At 38.0% G+C, this 24,974-nt stretch overlaps 2 protein-coding genes across 3 annotated transcripts in view; both read right to left on the bottom strand.

Annotated features, from left to right (window-relative positions):
- Positions 1-24,974, bottom strand: part of LOC123862956 (RNA-binding motif, single-stranded-interacting protein 3) — a 1,542,535-nt gene that overhangs the window by 171,520 nt on the left and 1,346,041 nt on the right. The window lies entirely within an intron of this gene.
- Positions 5,035-20,136, bottom strand: LOC129045709 (uncharacterized). The gene has a single exon (XM_064588875.1). It carries the CDS (start codon positions 10,029-10,031, stop codon positions 9,048-9,050), a length of 984 nt encoding a protein of 327 aa, XP_064444945.1. The 5' UTR covers positions 10,032-20,136; the 3' UTR covers positions 5,035-9,047.

The following is a 24,974-nucleotide window of genomic DNA, read 5'->3' as shown; positions in this document are numbered from 1 at the left end:
AAGTGAGGGGGTGGAAAACCATTTACCATGCTAACGGACACCAAAAGAAAGCTGGGGTGGCAATCCTTATATCAGACAAATTAGATTTTAAACCAAAGACTGTAATAAGAGATGAGGAAGGACACTATATCCTACTTAAAGGATCTATCCAACAAGAAGATCTAACAATTGTAAATATCTATGCCCCTAACATGGGAGCAGCCAATTATATAAGGCAATTAATAACAAAAGCAAAGAAACACATCGACAACAATACAATAATAGTGGGGGACTTTAACATCCCCCTCACTGAAATGGACAGATCATCTAAGCAAAAGATCAACAAGGAAATAAAGACTTTAAATGACACACTGGACCAAATGGACTTCACAGACATATTCAGAACATTCCACCCCAAAGCAACGGAATACACATTCTTCTCTAGTTCCCATGGAACATTCTCCAGAATCGATCACATCCTAGGTCATAAATCAGGTCTCAACCGGTACCAAAAGATTGGGATCATTCCCTGCCTATTTTCAGACCACAATGCTTTGAAACTAGAACTCAATCACAAGAGGAAAGTCGGAAAGAACTCAAATACATGGAAGCTAAAGAGCATCCTACTGAAGAATGAATGGGTCAACCAGGAAATTAAAGAAGAATTAAAAAAATACATGGAAACCAATGAAAATGAAAACACAACTGTTCAAAATCTTTGGGATGCAGCAAAGGCAGTCCTAAGAGGAAAGTATATAGCAATACAAGCCTTTCTCAAGAAACAAGAAAGGTCTCAAGTACACAACCTAACCCTACACCTAAAGGAGCTGGAGAAAGAACAGCAAATAAAGCCTAAACCCAGCAGGAGAAGAGAAATCATAAAGATCAGAGCAGAAATCAATGAAATAGAAACTAAAAGAACAGTAGAACAGATCAACGAAACTAGGAGCTGGTTCTTTGAAAGAATTAACAAGATTGATAAACCCCTGGCCAGACTTATCAAAAAGAAAAGAGAAATGACCCAAATCAACAAAATCATGAATGAAAGAGGAGAGATCACAACCAACACCAAAGAAATACAAACAATTATAAGAACATATTATGAACAACTCTATGCCAGCAAATTAGATAACCTGGAAGAGATGGATGCATTCCTAGAGATGTATCAACTACCAAAACTGAACCAGGAAGAAATAGAAAACCTGAACAGACCTATAACCACTAAGGAAATTGAAGCAGTCATCAAAAATCTCCCAAAAAACAAAAGCCCAGGGCCAGATGGCTTCCCAGGGGAATTCTACCAAACATTTCAAGAAGAATTAATACCTATTCTTCTGAAACTGTTCCAAAAAATAGAAATGGAAGGAAAACTTCCAAACTCATTTTATGAGGCCAGCATTACCTTGATCCCAAAACCAGACAAAGACCCCATCAAAAAGGAGAATTACAGACCAATATCCCTGATGAACATGGATGCAAAAATCCTCACCAAAATACTAGCCAATAGGATCCAACAGTACATTAAAAGGATTATTCACCATGACCAAGTGGGATTTATCCCTGGGCTGCAAGGTTGGTTCAACATCCGCAAATCAATCAATGTGATACAGTACATTAACAAAGGAAAGAACAAGAATCATATGATCCTCTCAATAGATGCAGAAAAAGCATTTGACAAAGTACAGCATCCTTTCTTGATCAAAACTCTTCAGAGTATAGGGATAGAGGGTACATACCTCAATATCATAAAAGCCATCTATGAAAAACCTACAGCAAATATTATTCTCAATGGGGAAAAACTGAGAGCTTTCCCCCTAAGGTCAGGAACGCGGCAGGGATGTCCACTATCACCACTGCTATTCAACATAGTATTGGAAGTCCTAGCCACAGCAATCAGACAACAAAAAGAAATCAAAGGCATCCAAATCGGCAAAGAAGAAGTCAAACTCTCACTCTTTGCAGATGATATGATACTTTATGTGGAAAACCCAAAAGACTCCACCCCAAAACTGCTAGAACTCATACAGGAATTCAGTCAAGTGGCAGGATATAAAATCAATGCACAGAAGTCAGTGGCATTCCTATACACCAACAACAAGACAGAAGAAAGAGAAATTAAGGAGTCGATCCCATTTACAATTGCACCCAAAACCATAAGATACCTAGGAATAAATCTAACCAAAGAGACAAAGGATCTGTACTCAGAAAACTATAAAATACTCATGAAAGAAATGGAGGAAGACACAAAGAAATGGAAAAACGTTCCATGCTCATGGATTGGAAGAACAAATATTGTGAAGATGTCAATGCTACCTAGAGCAATCTACACATTCAATGCAATCCCCATCAAAATACCATCCACTTTTTTCAAAGAAATGGAACAAATAATCCTAAAATTTGTATGGAACCAGAAAAGACCCCGCATAGCCAGAGGAATATTGAAAAAGAAAAGCAAAGCCGGTGGCATCACAATTCCGGACTTCAAGCTCTATTACAAAGCTGTCATCATCAAGACAGCATGGTACTGGCACAAAAACAGACACATAGATCAATGGAACAGAATAGAGAGCCCAGAAATGGACCCTCAACTCTATGGTCAACTAATCTTCGACAAAGCAGGAAAGAATGTCCAATGGAACAAAGACAGTCTCTTCAACAAATGGTGTTGGGAAAATTGGACAGCCACATGCAGAAGAATGAAACTGGACCACTTCCTTACACCACACACAAAAATAGACTCCAAATGGTTGAAAGACCTCAATGTGAGACAGGAGTCCATCAAAATCCTAAAGGAGAACACAGGCAGCAACCTCTTTGACCTCAGCCGAAGCAACTTTTTCCTAGAAACATCGCCAAAGGCAAGGGAAGCAAGGGCAAAAATGAACTATTGGGACTTCATCAAGATAAAAAGCTTTTGCAAAGCAAAGGAAACAGTTAACAAAACCAAAAGACAACCGACAGAATGGGAGAAGATATTTGCAAATGACATATCAGATAAAGGGCTAGTATCCAAAATCTATAAAGAACTCATCAAACTCAACACCCAAAGAACAAAGAATCCAATCAAGAAATGGGCAGAAGACATGAACAGACATTTTTCCAAAGAAGACATCCAAATGGCCAACAGACACATGAAAAAGTGCTCAATATCGCTCGGCATCAGGGAAATCCAAATCAAAACCTCCATGAGATACCACCTCACACCAGTCAGAATGGCTAAAATGAACAAGTCAGGAAACGACAGATGTTGGCGGGGATGCGGAGAAAGGGGAACCCTCCTACACTGTTGGTGGGAATGCAAATTGGTGCAGCCACTCTGGAAAACTGTATGGAGGTTCCTCAAAAAGTTGAAAATAGAGCTACCATATGATCCAGCAATTGCACTACTGGGTATTTACCCCAAAGATACAAAAGTAGGGATTCGAAGGGGTACATGCACCCCGATGTTTATAGCAGCAATGTCCACAATAGCCAAACTGTGGAAAGAGCCAAGATGTCCATCGACAGATGAATGGATAAAGAAGATGTGGTATATATACACAATGGAATATTATGCAGCCATCAAAAGGAATGAGATCTTGCCATTTGCAACGACGTGGATGGAACTGGAGGGTATTATGTTGAGTGAAATAAGTCAAACAGAGAAAGACATATATCATATGATCTCACTGATATGAGGAATTCTTAATCGCAGGAAACAAACTGAGTGTTGTTGGAGTGGGGGTTGGGGTGGGAGGGATGGGGGGACTGGGTGATAGACACTGGGGAGGGTATGTGCTCTGGTAAGCGCTGTGAATTGTGCAAGACTGTTGAATCTCATATCTGTACCTCTGAAACAAATAATGCAATATATGTTAAGGAAAAAAAAAGAAGAAGAAGAAGGTAGCGGGAGGGGAAGAATGAAGCGGGGGAAATAGGAGGGGTAAACGAACCATGAGAGACGAGGGACTCTGAAAAACAAACAGGGTTCTAGAGGGGAGGGGGGTGGGAGGATGGGTTAGCCTGGTGGTGGGTATTGAGGAGGGCACATTCTGCATGGAGCACTGGGTGTTATGCACAAACAATGAATCATGGAACACTTCATCTAAAACTAATGTTGTAATGTATGGGGATTAACATAAGAATAAAAAAAAGAAAAAAAAATAAAAAAATAAAAAAAATAAATAAATAAATAAATAAAAAAAAAAACAAAAACAAAAACAAAACAAAAAAAACATTTGTCTGGCTCCAGTGGGGGAAAATAAATTAAGGGCAACTAGAAAAAGGTTGGAGAGAAAGGGGGAAAGTAATTTCTATTTTAATTTGGGCTTGGAAGTCCTTCTGAAATACCTAAGAGGAGATATTAAATAAGCTATATGCATTTGGAGCTCAAAGCTGGACTAGAGATAAAAAATGTGAGAGTCCTATGTGGGCCTTACTGTAGATTCAGTTGTTTAGAGACAGAGTATATGATAAGAAAAAAACAAGGTTTTAAGGTTTACTTTGAGGGTGCCATTATTTATAGGATGATAAAATAAGAGAAGCCACAAGAGTGTGGTTACAGAAACCTCGGAATGAAGGAGGAAATGGATAATAGGTTTGGATGCCCGGGAGAGGTTAACTAAAATGAAAACCCGAAAATGGGCAATGAATTTAGTGGCATAAAATCGTTGGTGACACTCATAGGAGACATCACAGTGGACTGATGGTGGTGGGAAGACAGACAAGATGGCTGACACATGCATAGAAGATTCTTAACGACTCTCAAGAAGGTATAAGGGGAGATGAGCCATGAGAGACTATGGACTCTGAGAAACAAACTGAGGGTTCTAGAGGGGAGGGGGTGGGGGGATGGGTTAGCCTGCTGATGGGTATTAAACAGGGCACATACTGAATGAAGCACTGGGTGTTATTCGCAAACAATGAATCATGGGACACTACATCAAAAACTAATGATGTAATGTACGGTGATTAACATAACATAATAAAATCAAAAAGAAAAGAAAGTATGCTATAAGTAGATAAAGGAAAGAGAGACAAGGGATGTATTTGTTTCTTTTATATTGTTCTGCTTTTTTTTATCTTTTTTTTTTTTTTGAGAGAGAGAGAGAGAGAAAGAATGCAAACAGGGGCGGGGTGGGGGAGAAGCAGATGGAGAGGGAGGGAGACAGAATCGTAAGCAGGCTCCATGCTCAGCATGGAGCCCTACATGGGGCTTTATCTCACAACCTTGAAATTATGACAGAAGTCCAAATTGAGAGTCAGATGCTTAGCTGACTGAGCCACCCAGGCACTCCTGCTTTGTATTTAATTGGAGAAAACTGGTCTTATATGGATGTTGATCAGAAAGATCCAAAATAGAGAGAGAGATAAGGTAAAGTTACCGGTGATAAAAAGGATATTCATTAATGAAATTTACAAAAAATAGGAGAAGGTAGATTCCAAGAACAAGGAAAACAGAATCAGAAAGAGGAGAGACACCTCTTCAACTGTAACAGGAGGGAAGGAGACAATGCTGTGTTCTGAAGATAATTTGTAACTTGGATAGTGGCAGGATGAGGGAGTTCCCTGCCACCTGCTAAATTAAATGAAAGCAAATGTCATCTGCTGAGTGTCAGGAGAAGAATGGTGGCAGCAGTTTCAGAAGGGTGAAGGTAATTTGCAACAGCCATTCAGAATTGGAAAATGAGTTGATCAGTGAACCTAGTAAGATTTTTGAGAAATCCAGAGACCCAGCTGAGGTTGGTGATCGTAGTGTAGCAATCCAATTTTCTCTTATGATTTTCTTTGTCTATGGTTTATGTGGAGACACAAAGAAAGCAGGCAGTTGAGTACATCTGAGGTCAGGATTTAATCAGATGACAAATCAAAGCTAGTGGATGGGACAAAGGAAAGGGAGGATGGTCAATGGACTGGACATGCCCAAGAGGCGGGAGAAAGGTCATTAATTAATTGTCTGTTCAATAATAACCTACATAGTGGAAGAAGGGTCAAGAGATGCTCTCAAAAAAAAAAAAACCATGCTTGGAAAGTAGAAGGTTATGGGGTAAGAATAGGATGTTGAGTTCTTAATTTTGGAAGAACAGTTTCATGAAGTTGTATGGTCTTGAGTTTAACTCTGAGAGTAGATGGTTGAAGAGAAATTGAAAAGGATGTTTCTGCAGATAATGAGGTAAAGAAATTGAGAGGCCAAAAGAAAAAATTGAGAGGCCATGCTCTGAAGCAGTCATCACATCAATTCAATACAGTAGGGTTCAATATGATAAATGGTTGTTGAAAACACTTAAGATAATGGCAGAAACTGGGTTAGAAATGAAAAATTATCCAGATGCCAAAAATCTTCAGTGACAGAGCAAATTATCCAGAGGCCAGTGGATGATAAGTAGAGAGAGTTGTCTTGACAGCTTTCATGAGCCCCCAAAAAGCAGTGTTTACAAATTGGAGAAGGAGCAATAATCCGGAAGCCAAAAAAGAGCATGGAAGCTACTATCCCAGTGAGAACAAACTGAACTCAGTAAGGCTGGACATAAAGTAGTATCTTTGGGGGAGAGGCTGAATTTTCATAATACTGGTAGGGTGGTAGCAGAAACTCTATGAGTGAAGGCTGAGGATATAAAGTCTTTGGTGATTGTGAAGCAGTGGAGGCAGGGATTGATATAAAATACAGAACACAATCCTATAGAATAATAGGTAAGAGAGGGTGGACAACATGGGACAGGGGGCAGGAAATAAATGCTACACTTCAGGTATTGACCACTTCAAGAATAAGACTTCAGGGAAGGCCTCCAGGAAAATGGTAGCACATGGCTTAAAATCTGAAGTTCCTGACCTAGTGGGCTTTTAAGTGGCACCAGAAAGTTCAGTCTTGGAATTCTGGAACAAAAGAATCTTAACTAATGAGCTAGTGGCTCACCATCCCCACCACAGCTGACTTGGGATAACGTTTATCATACACGAAATACTACCTCCTACCTTAATTTGTTAATTTGTTAACTAAGGTGAGTGTTCACTCTCAAGGTAAAAGAAAAAAAGTATTAACACTCTTTAAAAACTCTATATCGATCTACCGCCTAGAAAAGCAAGAGGAAGTAATCAAGCATCCTTTGGTAATCAGGAACCTATATAACATTTTGAAGGGAAGTAATTCCTTTAATAGATTTACTACACATTTTGTTGTTTCTCAGTAGAAGTAGTTGAAGGATTTAGTCTATGTTCCATGTCAGCAAGTTTTTAGTCAATTATAATTATTAATTACCAACTGTATTAACCTAAGATTATTCATATATTTAATTTATATTCCATTTCTGTGGTTTGAAATTGCCTGTATGAAAGATCTTATTGTACATGTATCTTGAATTATGGATCATGTAAAAATACTTTTGAGATATAAATCCAGAATTTTCAGAGCTTAAAAAGAATTTGCACATTATTTTTTCCTCTACTTTCTCTTTGTATTCAAGAAAACTGAGGTACAGAGAGGTTCCACCATGAGGGATGGTGTCCAAGTAACTTTAAGAAGAAGAAAAGTGGGACTGAAATCGACACTCTTAAAAGAAAACAACAACAACAAAAGCACACCCTTAATTTCTGCTCATTCCCCATATGGAGGATTTCATCAGCATATTGTGAACAAACAGACATAGCTTGCTCTCTAGCATTTCATTTTTCATTCAACTTTGGCTCCATTCAACCTGTAAATAAAGATTAAAGTACAAAGCCTATGGTAGCCATGCTTTAGTTTCCTTCTATATGAAGGTTGTTTAAAATGCACTCTGAGTAAATTCTCTGGCAGTCAAAAGCTTTCACAGAAGATCCGCGTTATTTTAAGAATGATGTTTTTTTCAACAATCCCTGAAGAACTAGATACTTAAACATTTATTGGTACAAGGTCATTACTTTAGTGAAATAGTTTTAAGTTAACATAAATCAACTTAGCACCTCTGTATATCCCTACTCTAAGGAAGGACAGAGAAATCTGAAGTTGAAGGTCAATTTAATTCTTGCTTGTCTACACTTATTGAGGTAATATTCCAGTTCCCTGCACCTCTATTTTATGTTGGGTGTTTAAGATCAAATGGTGTTGCAAACATTGCTGGAAATGAATACACAAGTGGCAAAGAGACTGAAATGCAATGTGTTAGCTAAACAAGTTGCTTTTGTATTTGATGTGTTCACTAGAAATAAAAATGAAAGAGTCCAAAAGCCATAATTTTCAGTTAAGTACTAAAATTCTCATCAAGAGAAATTCTCCAGGGGGCTTTTGGGACCTGTGTGTATATTACACACACAACTACTCTATGTATTATATTTTGTCAAAGCTTTATGAACAAAGTGGTCTATTGACCACAATCAAAAGGAATTGTGTTTTGAAGTATCTTTCTTTTGTTTTTCAGTGCTGGTAACAGCCTGCCCTGTACCTTCATTTCCATTACTTGTACTTTGTTGAGTTTATTTGTGGGTTAAGTGTTAAAAGCACCTCGAATCATCAAAGAGCTGAAGATGGAATTAAAGGGGTTGTCTGCTTGATATCTGCCCTAGAAAAAAAGTTTTTCTATGCAAAAACTAAAATGCTCCATTCTTGAATTAAACCTTTGCCTTTCGTTTCATAAACACCACTTCATTTAGTCAGATTGTTTAAACTTGAAGGTTTTAATACAGAAAAATAATCCTTTTTAAGTTGCCCCCAGCAAAACTTTCTCAAAAATGCTTTGAGAGAGAAGAAAGGAGAGAAAAAAGATTGTCACCCACTAAAAATACCTATATAATTAGTTGATCTGCATACATAAATGTAGCCCAGAGGAAGAGCTTGGGCTTGCTAACAAAATAGATTTCTACTTAACTGAAATAAGGAGGCTTTCACAAGCAGTTCAAAAATGAAGCAACATTTTTTTTGATTAATTCCCTTGACTAAAACAGTGAAGCAGGACAAAGAGAGAGACATGTTAATTCCGCAAGTTCTAACCAGATACACTAGTGATCTGAGCTTGAGAAATGGGGCTGGAATGCTGTGTGAATTGCAAATCTCTCTTAGCAGAGTCTCCTTGGGGTGTTTCATTTGTCCTCTGCTATGAGTCCTTTGGAAACAATTCTCACACATTCTTTTTCTTCCTTTTCTTTCTTTCTTTCTTTTCTTTCTTTCTTTCTTTCTTTCTTTCTTTCTTTCTTTCTTTCTTTTCTTTCTTTCTTCTTTCTTTCTTTCTTTCTTTCTTTCTTTCTTTCTTTCTTTCTTTCTTTCTTTCTTTCCTTCCTTCCTTCTTTTCTTTCTTTCTTTCTTTCTTCTTTCTTTCTTTCCTTTCTTTCTCTCTTTCTTCCTTCCTTCCTTCTTTCTTTTTCTTTCTTCCTTTCCTTCTTTCTTTCTCTTCCTCTTTCTTTTTCTTCCTTCTTTCTTTCTCTTCCTTTTTCTTTCTTTCTTTCTCTTCCTTTTTCTTTCTTTCTTTCTTTCTTCCTTCTTTCTTTCTCTTCCTTTTTCTTTCTTTTTCTCTTTCTTTCTTTCTTCCTTCCTTCCTTCTTTCTTTCTCTTCCTCTTTCTTTCTTTCTTCCTTCCTTCCTTCCTTCCTTCCTTCCTTCCTTCTCTTCCTCTTTCTTTCTTTCTTTCTTTCCTTTCTTTCTCTCTCTTTCTTCCTTCCTTCCTTCTTTCTTTTTCTTTCTTCCTTTCCTTCTTTCTTTCTCTTCCTCTTTCTTTCTTTTTCTTCCTTCTTTCTTTCTCTTCCTTTTTCTTTCTTTCTTTCTTTCTTTCTTTCTTTCTTTCTTTCTTTCTTCTTTCTTTCTCTTCCTTTTTCTTTCTTTCTTTCTTCCTTCTTTCTCTTCCTTTTTCTTTCTTTTTCTCTTTCTTTCTTCCTTCCTTCTTTCTTTCTCTTCCTTTCTTTCTTTCTTTCTTCCTTCCTTCCTTCCTTCCCTTTTTCTTTCTTTCTTTCTTTCTTTCTTTCTTTCTTTCTTTCTTTCTTTCTTTCTTTCTTTCGAGTATAGCTGACACACAATGTTACATTAATTTCAGGTGTACAACTTAGTGATTTGACAAGTTTACACCTATGCCTTGTCCACCACAGGTGTAGTTGCCATCTGTCCTGATACATCACTGTTACAATATCATTGAAATCTTAAAGGCTGATATTGAAATGAGGGACACAATGGGATTTTTTTTTTTTTTGAAATCTGTTGTAAATTGCTTTAAACACAGCTGCTTTGCCAAACTATAGGGTTTCATCAGCATCAACTCTAAGCAGATGATAAATATTAAAAAAAAAAAAAAGTAACAGCCTCAATGCTTGCTTAAAACAGCTTCTTTTTATTCCCTACTGTTTCCACTTCCACTCGGCTTCTTTTTATTCCCTACTGTCTCCACTCCCACTCTGCTTTGGCGATCTTCACAATATTCCAAAATATAGTGAAGATAAAAAGGGGACTATTGTGTTGGCAGCTCTGGAGAAGTGAGAAGGCAGATTTGAGTCAGATGGCAAGGGGAGAAGAAATTCCACCCGAGAGATGGGAAACATCGACTTTATCTTAGCAGGATGTTCAGCAAGTTGTGCATTAAGAAATGCGAAGAGAAACCAAATGAGCATTGTGGACTAAGAAACTTGGTTGCTAACAGTAGGTTGATGCCAAAGACACACAGCATCTCTTGACCCTTCTTTCCACTATGTGGGTTATTACTGAACAGACAATTATGTTTAGGATGGGGAGAAAAACAAATGCTTAAGCATGTAAATTGATTGCCGAGAATGCAAATATTTCCATTCTGCTTTGCTAAGGCCATTAAACACACACACGGGGAAAAAAGCTGCTTTTTCACAAATTAATTTTTCTCCTCTAGACTGTGCAGTTTCCAGTCCAACATCTGTTACCTTTGTTAGTCTGTGAGCTGCCAGAGATTGTTCTTTTTTAAAGGCCTGTCTAGAGAAATGTGAAATTTATAACTTTAACTCTTTGAATGTTATATAATTTTTAAGTCTATATTTCTTATTTAAGGAACGAGGTCATTTTAGGGACAATGCTGGCAATCTATTTGAAGGAAAGATGTAATCCTGTCCTCTTGTATCACTTAGAGCTTGGGAAAGAATAATAGAAGACAATGTGCTTAATGTATTTTTTTGTGTGTTATGAGTTACTTAGTGCCAAACATCTCTGAGAAGAGTAAGCATGCGTATCAACCTAGCACCACATATAAAAGGTCTCACCAAATAATGATGTCAAATGATGTTATTATGTTAAAACAAAATAAATAATAATTATAATACAAAAGGGGCAAGGGGCAAGGAAAGAACCTTCAGGAGAGAGGGGTCTATAGGATAGCAGCAAGTCAAAGCTCCTTGGGGTATGAGGACAGTAAAATTTTACATGACTGGAAAGTGATTTCTGGAAGAATATGGCTAATAGATTTGGGCTGGCAGCTGAACTGTTCAGAACTATTCAGAATTGAACTACTCCTAAAAAGTCGAGGGTAAAAGCAAGGGGAAAGGAAAGAAATGACTCACAGTTTCTGGATGCTGTGAGGTTACCATCAGGCAAAGCATTTACGATGATCCGAAAGATTCAACAGAGACACAACCTGGTTATTCCATTTCCATATGCCTTTTCCTGTCATCTTTTTGGTCTATTTCTTCCAGCCTGCCAGCTTCCTGACTAACTTAGAGCTTACCTGGTGAACAGGCTGAGTTTGGATTCATTCATTATTTGTCTTAGGTAATACATTTTGTTCCAACTATGTGCAAGGTGCGGTTTGACATCCAAATAATGTATCACCTGTGGCTCTGGTTATAAAAAATTTACGCCAGTTATTCTAAAAGAAGTAACACAGTATGGCTTTGAGAGAAAGCCTCTGAATGTAAGTCAGAATCGAGAGTCCCAGCCTGGACTCAGTCACACAGGAGACATGTGATCTGGAGAACGTTACAACCTTCCAGGGTGTCCGCATGCAAATTTACAAAATAAAGGGGAAAGATGAGATAAAAATGTGAAAAACCTGAAGATTCAAAACTTCTATGATTCCGGAATATTTATTCAAGTAATATATTTGCAAGAGAAACCAAGACATTCATTATGAAAAGAAAGCCATTGACTGCAGACTGAGAATATTCCTGACAGTCCTGTGGCCTTGAAAAAAATCACTGATTCCACAGATTACATTAGCTCTGTTGTTTTCACTGCATATGGTTCTGCTGACCTTGACTGATGGCAGTTCAAATTAAAGTGTGCATACAAGAATCTTCATAGGGAAGCCCAGTAGACCTCCAATATTTGTGACATTATGGAAGATTGTCTAGCACTCAAGGAAGGAGAACCAGGTTCTAGCCCTCATGACCACATAACGAAAGTATGATTTGAGGTCAGACACTTAACCTATCATGAATAAACACAATTCTTTACTTGTTGGAATACAGCTGGCTATACTAGAAGTCTATTCTAATTCCAAACTCTGATTCTTAGGTCACTCAACTTCCCCCTTGCTTCTCTTTCCAGTTTTGTTACAACCAAATGACTTGGCAAAGATGAGTAGGTTGGTTTGGTATGCCTAAAGAACATGTTGTTTCATTACACTTACCACTTTTCTTCCCCCAACTTCTAATCCTTACAACTGTCTCTATTGAACTGCAGAGAAAAAGAAATCTCAGTGAAGTCATTGCATACTCCGATAAATATCAAAGTAAGTACAGGTGAGCCACACAATGGGCAACATGGAAGTGTCCCAAGGAGAAATATACCAACTTCTTCCTGTTCTATTGTAATAACTTCACACCAATGTCAGGATCAGAAAATCTACCCCTGGTTGAAGTTGATAACTCTGTATCCATTACTGATGCTGAAAGCTGTAATGGGGGCAAACTTGGAAATTAGTTTACAATTTTGTAGGCTTATATAACAAGTTCAAAAACCCCAGCTCACAAATCAAACAGGACAAAAAAATTCTAGGTTAAAGAAGAGAATGCTATGCTTGCTTTTATAGTTATATCTACTGATTCCTGATGAACCAAGAAAGTAAAAATTTATATCCAAGAATATGTGATTAATTTTACACAGACCATTTTTTATTATCACTTAGACTTTTCTGAAATTCAATTATGGTAGTAAACCTAACACACTTGCATTATTTTCCATTTCCTTACTCTGTTCATTCTCGTATCAATACATTCCCACAGCACCTGCTATTCTTATAATCTATTCTGAGAATAAGGTATCAGTACAACATCTTTAAACATTCTTTTTTTTGAATGGCTGTCCATTTTGATCCGTTCTCATTGTTTGTCAGAGATGTAATTGGTAGAACTCCTCAAGCAGTGATTCAAATTAGAGATAAATGGAAAGGTCAGAATGAGATAGTTTGTTTATTTATATTATTATTTGCCAAGGAAGTAGGCCATTGAAATCTGGGTGTTTCATCCTAATGATAAGGAACAAAATGACAGTATAAATGAATTGAAGGCCCCTTTGAGGGCTCACATTAGAAGGTCTGGCTGTGTTTCCTCAGACCTAGCTTGCCATTAAAACTCACAGGAGTTATGCCATTGTATTTAACAATGCTACACACTCACACTCACCCTTGCCATTTCTGTTCCAACTTCCCTTGTCATTACCACTTCAAAATAACTCCATGTGTGTATCTTTTTTCTACAAGACATTCCACATATTTTAAATATATATATATTTCAATCACATTTAGTTATCTTGCCAAAAATAATCAAAGGAAGTGTGTTTATAAAGAAGTACCATAATACCCTGCATTTTTTCATTGATGTCATTTTCTTTTATATTCTAAAATTTTATCTAAATATTCTATTTTATTTTTCTTTCTTTTTAAAAAATTAACATATAATGTATTATTTGTTTCAGGGGTACAGGTCTGTGATTCATCAGTCTTACACAATTCACAGCACTCACCATAGCACATACCCTCCCCAATAAAATATTTTAATTATTTTCTTTTTAGGTCAATTTACCTTAGCAATATTTCAGAGTCAGTTGGTCTTAACATTTATTCACCCACCTGTTGAAGGCAGCAATTCAGAAATTATAGGGTAAAAGCCTGTGGCATGCCAGAGACAATATGATAAAGCACTGGGAAATTTTAAGAATAAAACAAGAGTGGCGTAGACCGGTCTTCTAAATGTAATGATAGGAATAGTTTGTGGGGGTAAAAAAACAGAGTCTATGTTCAGCATTTCCCTCCACTTGAGGTTTTCAAAGGACAATTTTCATGAACCTTCACTAGTATAAGGTTTTCTGTCAAACACAAGGCTACACTGGTTTCACCATGAGTTTCTTCCATGTATATACTTTTACTTAGTTTAATATTTGATTTATTTCATAATATCTCATTCAAAATTAATAAACTGTTTTAACTTCTGATTTCTTAGGTAGGCTAGTCAACTACTTCAGATATAGTGGTAAAACCTCATATACACAGGTTTTTTTCATTGTTCTGGCTATAAGCATACATATAAAGAAAAACACTTTTAAATCAGACCATTTTTTAAATAAAATACATATCTCAAACATATTTCTTGGAAGCTGAAAACTCCTCCTTCTCCTACTTGCTAAATTTTCAAGATATGGTGTTTCTCAAGGAATAGAAATTTTGCTTTTGAAGGAACTGGAATAAATCATTTTATTAGAAGTTAGTAAGCATCTTGGGAAGAGAATGAGTCCCAGCATCATATTTTCCTTAACAAACACCCCCAAATAATACATATATTCTGGTATTATCATAAAAGGATGAGAAAGAGAAAAGAGAGTAAAGAGGAAGAAATATGAGTTTGCCTCTCTCCTCTGTGTTTTTAGGTAGATTTTAAGTAATATCTTTTTATAACTGAAGAACAGACAAGAGCAAAGAACTTCCTTCTCAAGGATACTGCGGCAAGTTTATTCAATCACTCATCATCCCACTCATGCATTCATTCATCCCACCAGTCACTCACTCCCTTATTCATTGATCCATGCTTTCAAGAGAGGAGGCTGCATCTTTTCTCTTGAAGAAAATGTCATGCTGCTACAGCATAGTTTTGATAGCAAACAATTTCAATCTCTGATTGGGGCCAGTGCTTCATGAGCAGATTTTTCTGATTCCTATAACCCTGTTCCAATAGCTTAGGGACAGTTGGGCAATACTCTTTCTTTTTTGTTTCCATGAACAATTTTACCCAGAACATCACAGCAAATCCTAATAACAATGTGCAGAGAGGCAATGAGTAAGCTGAGGAAAAAGGGCTGGCCAGGAGTCAGGAGACCTTTGGTTCAGTCCCTCTCCATTAATTCAAAGTCTTCAGATACTCAGATGCCAAAGTAGAGTCCATAATGGTTTCTTCTGGAACACCTTTGGTTTGTTTTCCTCTTCCCTAAAGTACTCTCTTCTTCTGGAATGAGCTATATCTAAAGAATAGTGACATTTAGAGATATAGCAGCACACTTTCTCTAGAACAAATGAAAGAAACAAGGTCCGTTTTAAAAATGTTTTATCTGGAAGTCATATGGGAGCATTATAGAAATGTGACATTGATTTAGGTGGGTTTCCTAAGAGCAGAGCAAGTGGGTGCTCTTAAGTGAAACCCATAAGGAAATGAGGGAAGCAGGATAGAGGAGGGGGAGAAGCTAAGCAAGGATGCTCTCCCAGGTGTGAGTCTAGCCTCAGCCTTATCCCTTGGGGAGCTAAGAAGCAGATATGGTACTATCAAGTGATCCATCTTTATAGTAAGAGGGCTGGTCTTTTATACCTTATGTCAATCATTCATTTGCTGTTGACTGCCCCTAGAAGAAGGGAATATTCTCCAAGGAATTTCTAGTCAAGCTAGCTCCCTGCTGTTAAAAAGTAATTCTAGGGTGTTCTAAAGTTGCTTCTTTTTAAATAAAATCAATACAGAAATGTTTTTAAATTTGAAAAACCTTGATTTTGGATATAAAATGGAAGTTTCCCTTCTTTTTCCATTTCTGGCATATCTAAAATTATAGAAATGAAAGCAATGTTTTAATATCATATTCTAAAACTTTTTAAGTAACTCTCTGAAATCTCATAAATTCAAATTCAATGTGGCAAACAATGACAGATACTTTCACCTATGATATATGCACTCTCTTATAAAAGAAAAAATACGCATTTACTGATTAAGGTAAAAGTAAAGATTAGTTGAAATAATGAATATCTTCAAACTAAAATATATTAACAAATTGACTATTCCTTTAATTCATGAAGTTTTTATTCAGTAAGTTAAAGTAGGAAGAATGGATTATGATGTCCCTTTTTGATGTTTTGTGCTAATTGATTTCATTACTTTTAAGAGTACTGGTCCTTGGGGGGCGGAGCAAGATGGCAGAGGAGTAGGAGACCTGGATTTCATCTCCTCTCAGGAATTCAGCTGGATAGGGATCAAACCATTCTGAACACCTACAAACTCACAGGAGTTCGAAGAAAATAATAACAACAACTCTCTCATCAGAAAAGCAACCACTTTCTGGAAGGTAGGACGTGCGGAGAAGTGAATCCGAGGCGATATTCGGGGGGATAGACGGCGGGGGAGGGGCCTCTGTCGGCTGCTTCTGGCAAGTGATAGAACCACGGAGCACAAAATTGGAACTTTTAAAAGTCTGCTCCGCTGAGGGACGTCACTCTGGTGGCTAAGCGGGGGTGGAACCCTCCAGGAGAGTGGGGTCTCAGGACCCTCGGGGTCACAGAAAGACCGGGGGTGCCTGAGTGTGGCAGAGCTCCCAGGTAATGGAACAGGGAAGCCAGCTGCAGAGGCGGAACCCAGGCACGGGCTCTCAGCTTGGGGTTGCCATAAACCGTGATCCGTGGCACAGTCGGGCCCCTGCTCCTCCAGCAGGGACCCAACAAGCGGCAGATCCGGGGAGACTCACCTTCCTCCCCTGGGAGGAGCCGCGCGGGAGCGCACCGCAGGGATCTGCTGGGTTTGGAGACTCCACCTGGAGTCAGGTGCCAGAGATAGAAACGCGCGGTCACAGGTTGGGTGAGCACAGAGTGTGGCCGGAGACCCAGGAGACGGGAGTGACTGACAGCTTTTCTCTGGGGGCTCACTGAGGAGCGGGGACCGAGTTCTCGGCTCCTCCGGGGCAGAGATTGGGAGGCCACCATTTTTACTCTCCACCTCCAAAGCTGTACGGAAAGCTCGCAGGGAACAAAAGCCCTGGAGAGCAAACCCGAGCAGATTACTTAGCCGGGAGGGGGCAAGGGGGGGCAATTCCGCCTCTGGCAAAGACATTTGGGAACCACGGCAACAGGCCCCTCCCCCAGAAGATCAGCGAGAACAGCCAGCCAAGACCACGTTTACCGATCAATGAGAATGGCAGAACTCCGGCGCTAGGGGAATACTGCACATAGAATAGGCTTTTTTACCATGATTCTTTAGTCTTTCAAAGTTAAGTGTTATTTAACTGTCTTTTTTTCTTTTTCTTTTTTTTTCTTTTTCTTTTTCCCTTTTTCAACCAACATCTTATCAATCCCTTCTTTAATAAATATTTTTATTTTTCATTTTTAGAGTCATATTCTATCCCATCATAGTAGTTACCCGTATTTTTGGCATATATATATAAGTTGTTCTCTCTTTAAAATTTTGAGATAGTTTCTTCTAACAGATCAAAATATACCCTAAATCTCTAGTATATGGTTTTTTCTACTGCCCTGTCTGATCACATTCTCTCCCTTTTTGTTCTTTTTTCTTTTTTTAAATCCTCTTCTTTCTTTTTTCAAACAACTTCTTATCAATTCCTTTTATAAAATTTTTTATAATTTCCATCTTTACACTCATATTCCATCCCTTCATCATATTAACCCTTATTTTTGTACATATATAAGTTTTTCTTTCTTTAAAATTTTGGGAGGCACTTTCTTCTAACAGACCAAAATACACCCAAAATATAGTGTGTGGCACTGATCTATATACCAGCCTGATCATATTTGATCCCATTCTGGTTTTTTTTGTTGTTGTTGTTTTGTTTTGTTTGTTTTTATCTTTCTCTTTTTCTTTTTTCTCCCTTTCCCTTTCTTTTTCCCCTGCTTCAGGTCTTTTCTGATTTGTTTAGAGCACATTTTGTGGGGACGTGGTTATTCTGCTAGCATTTTGTTCTCTCATTAATCTATTGTCCTCTGCACAAAATGACAAGATGGAAAAAATCACCTCAACAAAAAGAACAAGAGGTAGTACCGAATGCCAGGGACCTACTCAATACAGACATTAGTACGATGTCAGATCTAGAGTTCAGAATCATCACTTTAAAGATACTAGCTGGGCTTGAAAAAATCATGGAAGTTATTAGAGAAACCCTTTCTGGAGAAGTAAAAGAACTAAAATCTAACCAAGTAGAAATCAAAAAGGCTATTAATGAGGTGCAATCAAATATGGGGGCGCTAACTGCTAGTATAAATGAGGCAGAAGAGAGAATCAGTGATATAGAAGACCAAATGATGAAAAATAAAGAAGCTGAGAAAAAGAGAGATAAACAACTATTGGATCATGAGGGCAGAATTCGAGAGATAAGCGATACCATAAGACGAAACATTAGAATAATTGGGATCCCAGAAGAAGAAGAAAGAGAGAGAGGGGCAGAAGGTATGATGGAGCAAATTATAGCAGAGAACTTCCCTCATTTGGGGAAGGAAACAGGCATGAAAATCCAGGAAGCACAGAGAACCCCTCTTAAAATCAATAAAAATAGGTCAACACCCCGACATCTAATAGTAAAACTTACGAGTCTCAGAGACAAAGAGAAAATCTTGAAAGCAGCTCAGGAGAAGAGATATGTAACCTACAAGGGTAGAAACATTAGATTGGCAACAGACCTATCCACAGAGACCTGGCAGGCCAGAAAGGACTGGCAGGATATATTCAGAGCACTAAATGAGAAAAATATGCAGCCAAGAATACTATATCCAGCTAGGCTGTCATTGAAAATTGAAGGAGAGAGAAAAAGCTTCCAGGACAAACAAAAACTAAAGGAATTTGCAAACACAAAACCAGCTCTACAAGAAATCTTGAAAGGGGTCCTCTAAGCAAAGAGAGACCCTAAAAGCAACATAGACCAGAAAGGAACACAGACAATATATGGTAACAGTCACCTTACAGGCAATACAAAGGCACTAAATTCCTATCTTTCAATAGTTACTCTGACTGTAAATGGGCTAAATGCCCCAATCAAGAGACACAGGCTATCAGACTGGATTAAAAAACAAGACCCATTGATATGCTGTCTGCAAGAGACTCATTTTAGAACCAAAGACACCCCCAGATTGAAAGTGAGGGGGTGGAAAAACATTTACCATGCTGGGGTGGCAATCCTTATATCAGACCAATTAGATTTTAAACCAAAGCGTGTAATAAGAGATGAGGAAGGACAATATATCCTACTTAAAGGGTCTATCCAACAAGAAGATCTAACAATTGTAAATATCTATGCCCCTAACATGGGAGCAGCCAATTATATAAGGCAATTAATAACAAAACAAAGAGGGGCGCCTGGGTGGCTCAGTTGGTTAAGCGACTACCTTCGGCTCAGGTCATGATCCTGGAGTCCTGGGATCGAGTCCTGCATCGGGCTCCCTGTTCGGCGGGGAGTCTGCTTCTCCCTCTGACCCTCCTCCCTCTCATGCTCTCTGTCTCTCATTCTCTCTCTCTCAAATAAATAAATAAATAAAATCTAAAAAATAAAAATAAAAAAAAATAACAAAAGCAAAGAAACACATCGACAACAATACAATAATAGTGGGGGACTTTAACACCCCCCTCACTGAAATGGACAGATCATCTAAGCAAAAGATCAACAAGGAAATAAAGACTTTAAATGACACACTGCACCAAATGGACTTCACAGACATATTCAGAACATTCCATCCCAAAGCAACGGAATACACATTCTTCTCTAGTGCCCATGGAACATTCTCCAGAATAGATCACATCCTAGGTCATAAATGAGGTCTCAACCGGTACCAAAAGATTGGGATCATTCCCTGCCTATTTTCAGACCACAATGCTTTGAAACTAGAACTCAATCACAAGAAGAAAGTCGGAAAGAACTCAAATACATGGAGGCTAAAGAGCACCCTACTGAAGAATGAATGGGTCAACCAGGAAATTAAAGAAGAATTAAAAAAAATCATGGAAACCAATGAAAATGAAAACACAACTATACAAAATCTTTGGGATACAGCAAAGGCAGTCCTAAGAGGAAAGTAGATAGCAATACAAGCCTTTCTCAAGAAACAAGAAAGGTCTCAAGTACACAACCTAACCCTACACCTAAAGGAGCTGGAGAAAGAACAGCAAATAAAGTCTAAACCCAGCAGGAGAAGAGAAATAATAAAGATCAGAGCAGAAATCAATGAAATAGAAACCAAAAGAACAGTAGAACAGATCAACGAAACTAGGAGCTGGTTCTTTGAAAGAATTAACAAGATTGATAAACCCCTGGCCAGACTTATCAAAAAGAAAAATGATCCAAATCAACAAAATCATGAATGAAAGAGGAGAGATCACAACCAACACCAAAGAAATACAAACAATTCTAAGAACATATTATGAACAACTCTATGCCAGCAAATTAGATAACCTGGAAGAAATGGATGCATTCCTAGAGATGTATCAACTACCAAAACTGAACCAGGAAGAAATAGAAAACCTGAACAGACCTATAACCACTAAGGAAATTGAAGCAGTCATCAAAAATCTCCCAAAAAACAAAAGCCCAGGGCCAGATGGCTTCCCAGGGGAATTCTACCAAACAGTTAAAGAAGAATTAATACCTATTCTTCTGAAACTGTTCCAAAAAATAGAAATGGAAGGAAAACTTCCAAACTCATTTTATGAGGCCACCATTACCTTCATCCCAAAACCAGACAAAGACCCCATCAAAAAGGAGAATTACAGACCAATAACCCTGATGAACATGGATGCAAAAATTCTCACCAAAATACGAGCCAATAGGATCCAACAGTACATTAAAAGGATTATTCACCACGACCAAGTGGGATTTATCCCTGGCTGCAAGGTTGGTTCAACATCTGCAAATCAATCAACGTGATACAATACATCAACAAAAGAAGGAACAAGAATCATATGATCCTCTCAATAGATGCAGAAAAAGCTTTTGACAAAGTACAGCATCCTTTCTTGATCAAAACTCTTCAGAGTATAGGCATAGAGGGTACATACCTCAATATCATAAAAGCCATCTATCAAAAACCTACAGCGGATATCATTCTCAATGGGGAAAAACTGAGAGCTTTCCCCCTAAGGTCAGGAACGCCGCAGGAATGTCCACTATCACCACTGCTATTGAACATAGTATTGGAAGTCCTAGCCACAGCAATCAGACAACAAAAAGAAATCAAAGGCATCCAAATCGGCAAAGAAGAAGTCAAACTCTCACTCTTTGCAGATGATATGATACTTTATGTTCAAAACCCCAAAGACTCCACCCCAAAACTGCTAGAACACATACAGGAATTCAGTAAAGTGGCAGGATATAAAATCAATGCACAGAAGTCAGTGGCATTCCTATACACCAACAACAAGACAGAAGAAAGAGAAATTAAGGAGTCATCCCATTTACAATTGAACCCAAAACCATAAGATACCTAGGAATAAATCTAACCAAAGAGGCAAAGGATCTGTACTCAGAAAACTATAAAATACTCATGAAAGAAATTGAGGAAGACACAAAGAAATGGAAAAACATTCCATGCTCATGGATTGGAAGAACAAATATTGTGAAGATGTCAGTGCTACCTAGAGCAATCTACACATTCAATGCAATCCCCATCAAAACACCATCCACTTTTTTCAAAGAAATGGAACAAATAATCCTAAAATTTGTATGGAACCAGAAAAGACCCCGCATAGCCAGAGGAATGTTGAAAAAGAAAAGCAAAGCCGGCGGCATCACAATTTCGGACTTTCAGCTCTATTACAAAGCTGTCATCATCAAGACAGCATGGTACTGGCACAAAAACAGACACATAGATCAATGGAACAGAATAGAGAGCCCAGAAATGGACCCTCAACTCTATGGTCAACTCATCTTTGAGAAAGCAGGAAAGAACGTCCAATGGAAAAAAGATAGTCTCTTCAACAAATGGTGTTGGGAAAATTGGACAGCCACATGCAGAAGAATGAAATGGGACCATTTCCTTACACCGCACACAAAAATAGACTCCAAATGGTTGAAAGACCTCAATGTGAGACAGGAGTCCATCTAAATCCTAAAGGAGAACACAGGCAGCAATCTCTTTGACCTCAGCTGAAGCAACTTCTTCCTAGAAACATGGCCAAAGGCAAGGGAAGCAAGGGCAAAAATGAACTATTGGGACTTCATCAAGATAAAAAGCTTTTGCAAAGCAAAGGAAACAGTCAACAAAACCAAAAGACAACCGACAGAATGGGAGAAGATTATTTGCAAATGACATATCAGATAAAGGGCTAGTATCCAAAATCTATAAAGAACTCATCCAACTCAATACCCAAAGAACAAATGATCCAATCAAGAAATGGGCAGTAGACATGAACAGACATTTTTCCAAAGAAGACATCCAAATGGCCAACAGACACATGAAAATGTGCTCAATATCGCTTGGCATCAGGGAAATCCAAATCAAAACCTCCATGAGATACCACCTCACACCAGTCAGAATGGCTAAAATTAACAAGTCAGGAAACGACAGATGTTGGCGGGGATGCGGAGAAAGGGGAACCCTCCTACACTGTTGGTGGGAATGCAAGCTGGAGCAGCCACTCTGGAAAACAGTATGGAGGTTCCTCAAAAAGTTGAAAATAGAGCTACCACATGATCCAGCAATTGCACTACTGGGTATTTACCCCAAAGATACAAAAGTAGGGATCTGAAAGGGTACGTGCACCCCGATGTTTATAGCAGCAATGTCCACAATAGCCAAACTGTGGAAAGAGCCAAGATGTCCATCGACAGATGAATGGATAAAGAAGAGTGGTATATATATACAATGGAATATTATGCAGCCATCAAAAGGAATGAGAGCTTGACAATTGCAACGATGTGGATGGACCTGGAGGTTGTTCTGCTGAGCGAAATAAGTCCAACAGAGAAAGACATGTATCATATGACCTCACTGATATGAGGAATTCTTAATCTCAGGAAACAAACTGAGGGTTGCTGAAGTGGGGGGTGGGGTGGGAGGGATGGGGTGACTGGGTGATAGACACTGGGGAGGGTATGTGCTCTGGTAAGTGCTGTGAATTGTGCAAGACTGTTGAATCTCAGATCTGTACCTCTGAAACAAATAATGCAATATATGTTAAGAAAAAAAAAAAAGAAGAAGAAGAAGAAGGTAGCAGGAGGGGAAGAATGAAGGGCGGGAAATCGGAGGGGTAGATGAACCATGAGAGACAATGGACTCTGAAAAACAAACTGAGGATTCTAGAGGGGAGGGGTGTAGGAGGATGGGTTAGCCTGGTGATGGGTGTTGAGGAGGGCACATTCTGTATGCAGCACTGGGTGTTATGCACAAACAATGAATCATGGAACACTACATCTATAACTAACGATGTAATGTATGGGGATTAACATAAGAATAAAAAAAAGAGTACTGGTCCTTATTTTAGCACAGAGTTTGTGTCTTTACTGATGGGGTATGATAATAATCTTTACTTAGAACTATAAAATTGTGATTTATAATACCTAATATTCAGTTAATTATTAATACAATGTTAAACTTAATTTTCATTTTATTTTTTAAGATTTATTTATTTATTTTTTAGAGAGCGATCGTGTGTGAGCGACGGCAGGGCAGAGGAAAAGAATCCCAAGCAGACTGCCTGCTGAGAGGGGAGCCTCACAAGGGGATAGATCTCAGGACCCTGAGATCATGACCTGAGCTGAAACAAAGAGTAGAACGCTTAACCGACAGAGCCATCCAGGGCCCCAAACTTCAATTCCATTTAAAAAGAAATAGTTAAATTACTAATGACTTAATACTTATGTTGGATAAGGCTTTTACTATTTTTTGTTGATAGCAGAGGACATTTGAATCAATTTTGAAAATGTAATTGCCATGTTTTATTTTCATGGTGATTCTAAATGTAATTATTAAAATAGCATAAATATTTTAAAAATAATAATAATAATAGTAATCCTAGGGTAACCAACAGGCTCTATTAAGGATTTCATTAGGTCATCTTACAGTCCATTATAGGGGTAATAAAAAATATTATAGAAAAAAATTATTCCTAGCTGATACGTGAGTTCTCTAGCTTGCTCTGAAAAGGATGACCTCTCAGCATCAACATCAACATAATACTCTTGAGGACAATCCTCTGCCTAATTTGCACAGTAAGTCCAGCGTTTAGCAGAGTGTGATGCTAAGTGGACAACCTGGGAAATGATTTTACTCTTCCAGATACCATTTCTTCTTTTATAAAATATAAAACTCCTCCTAAGCTCCCTCTAATTTATCCATTAAAGCAAGTTGGCTTAAGATCTCAAATTGGCCTCTGATCTTTTCTTTTGCCTTCCCTTCTGCCTTTAAGAACACTTGTAATTGCTTTGAACTAATACAGATAATCCAGGATAATCCCCCAATTTAAGGTCAGCTGATTAGAAACTTTAACTGTCCTTTGTCACTTAACATAATATCTTCATAGCTTCTGGGGACATCTTTGGGGGGCCTACCAGAGTCATAAACAGAAGAGATATATCCTTATAATTACTAAATTTGTAATCTAGTTGGCTGAGAGAGAGATACAGGTAAGGCAAGTAAACAACTAGTCAAAAGAATGACTATAAGTAATGATGATACTTGTAAAAGAAATAAACCAGATAAACTGTTAAGACATTAAAAGTGAGGGTGTATAGATAGGCAGGGTAGATATCACTAAAGAGGTGACATTAAAAAATGAGATACAAAAGAGGTGATTGATGTTCATGTGAATAGCACACAAGGTAAAAACAGTAAAGGCTGAGAAATGGGAATGAAGAATAGCTTTCCAGACTGTAGGCACTACACTACAAAGTTCAAAAGGTAAAAAGAGAAGTTGGCTTATTTGATGAAC

The sequence above is a fragment of the Mirounga angustirostris genome, unplaced genomic scaffold (genome assembly GCF_029215605.1).
Source record: "Mirounga angustirostris isolate CCGP_5_RB_7025 unplaced genomic scaffold, mMirAng1.0.hap1 SCAF_1, whole genome shotgun sequence".
Lineage (NCBI taxonomy): Eukaryota > Metazoa > Chordata > Mammalia > Carnivora > Phocidae > Mirounga > Mirounga angustirostris.
Note: the sequence above shows the minus strand (reverse complement) of the source record. Positions and strands in the feature narration are given on the sequence as shown.

Coding starts and splice junctions, on each gene's coding strand:
- LOC129045709 (XM_064588875.1), bottom strand. CDS start 10,031: ATGTATCAGGACAGATGGCAACTACACCTGTGGTGGACAAGGCATAGG.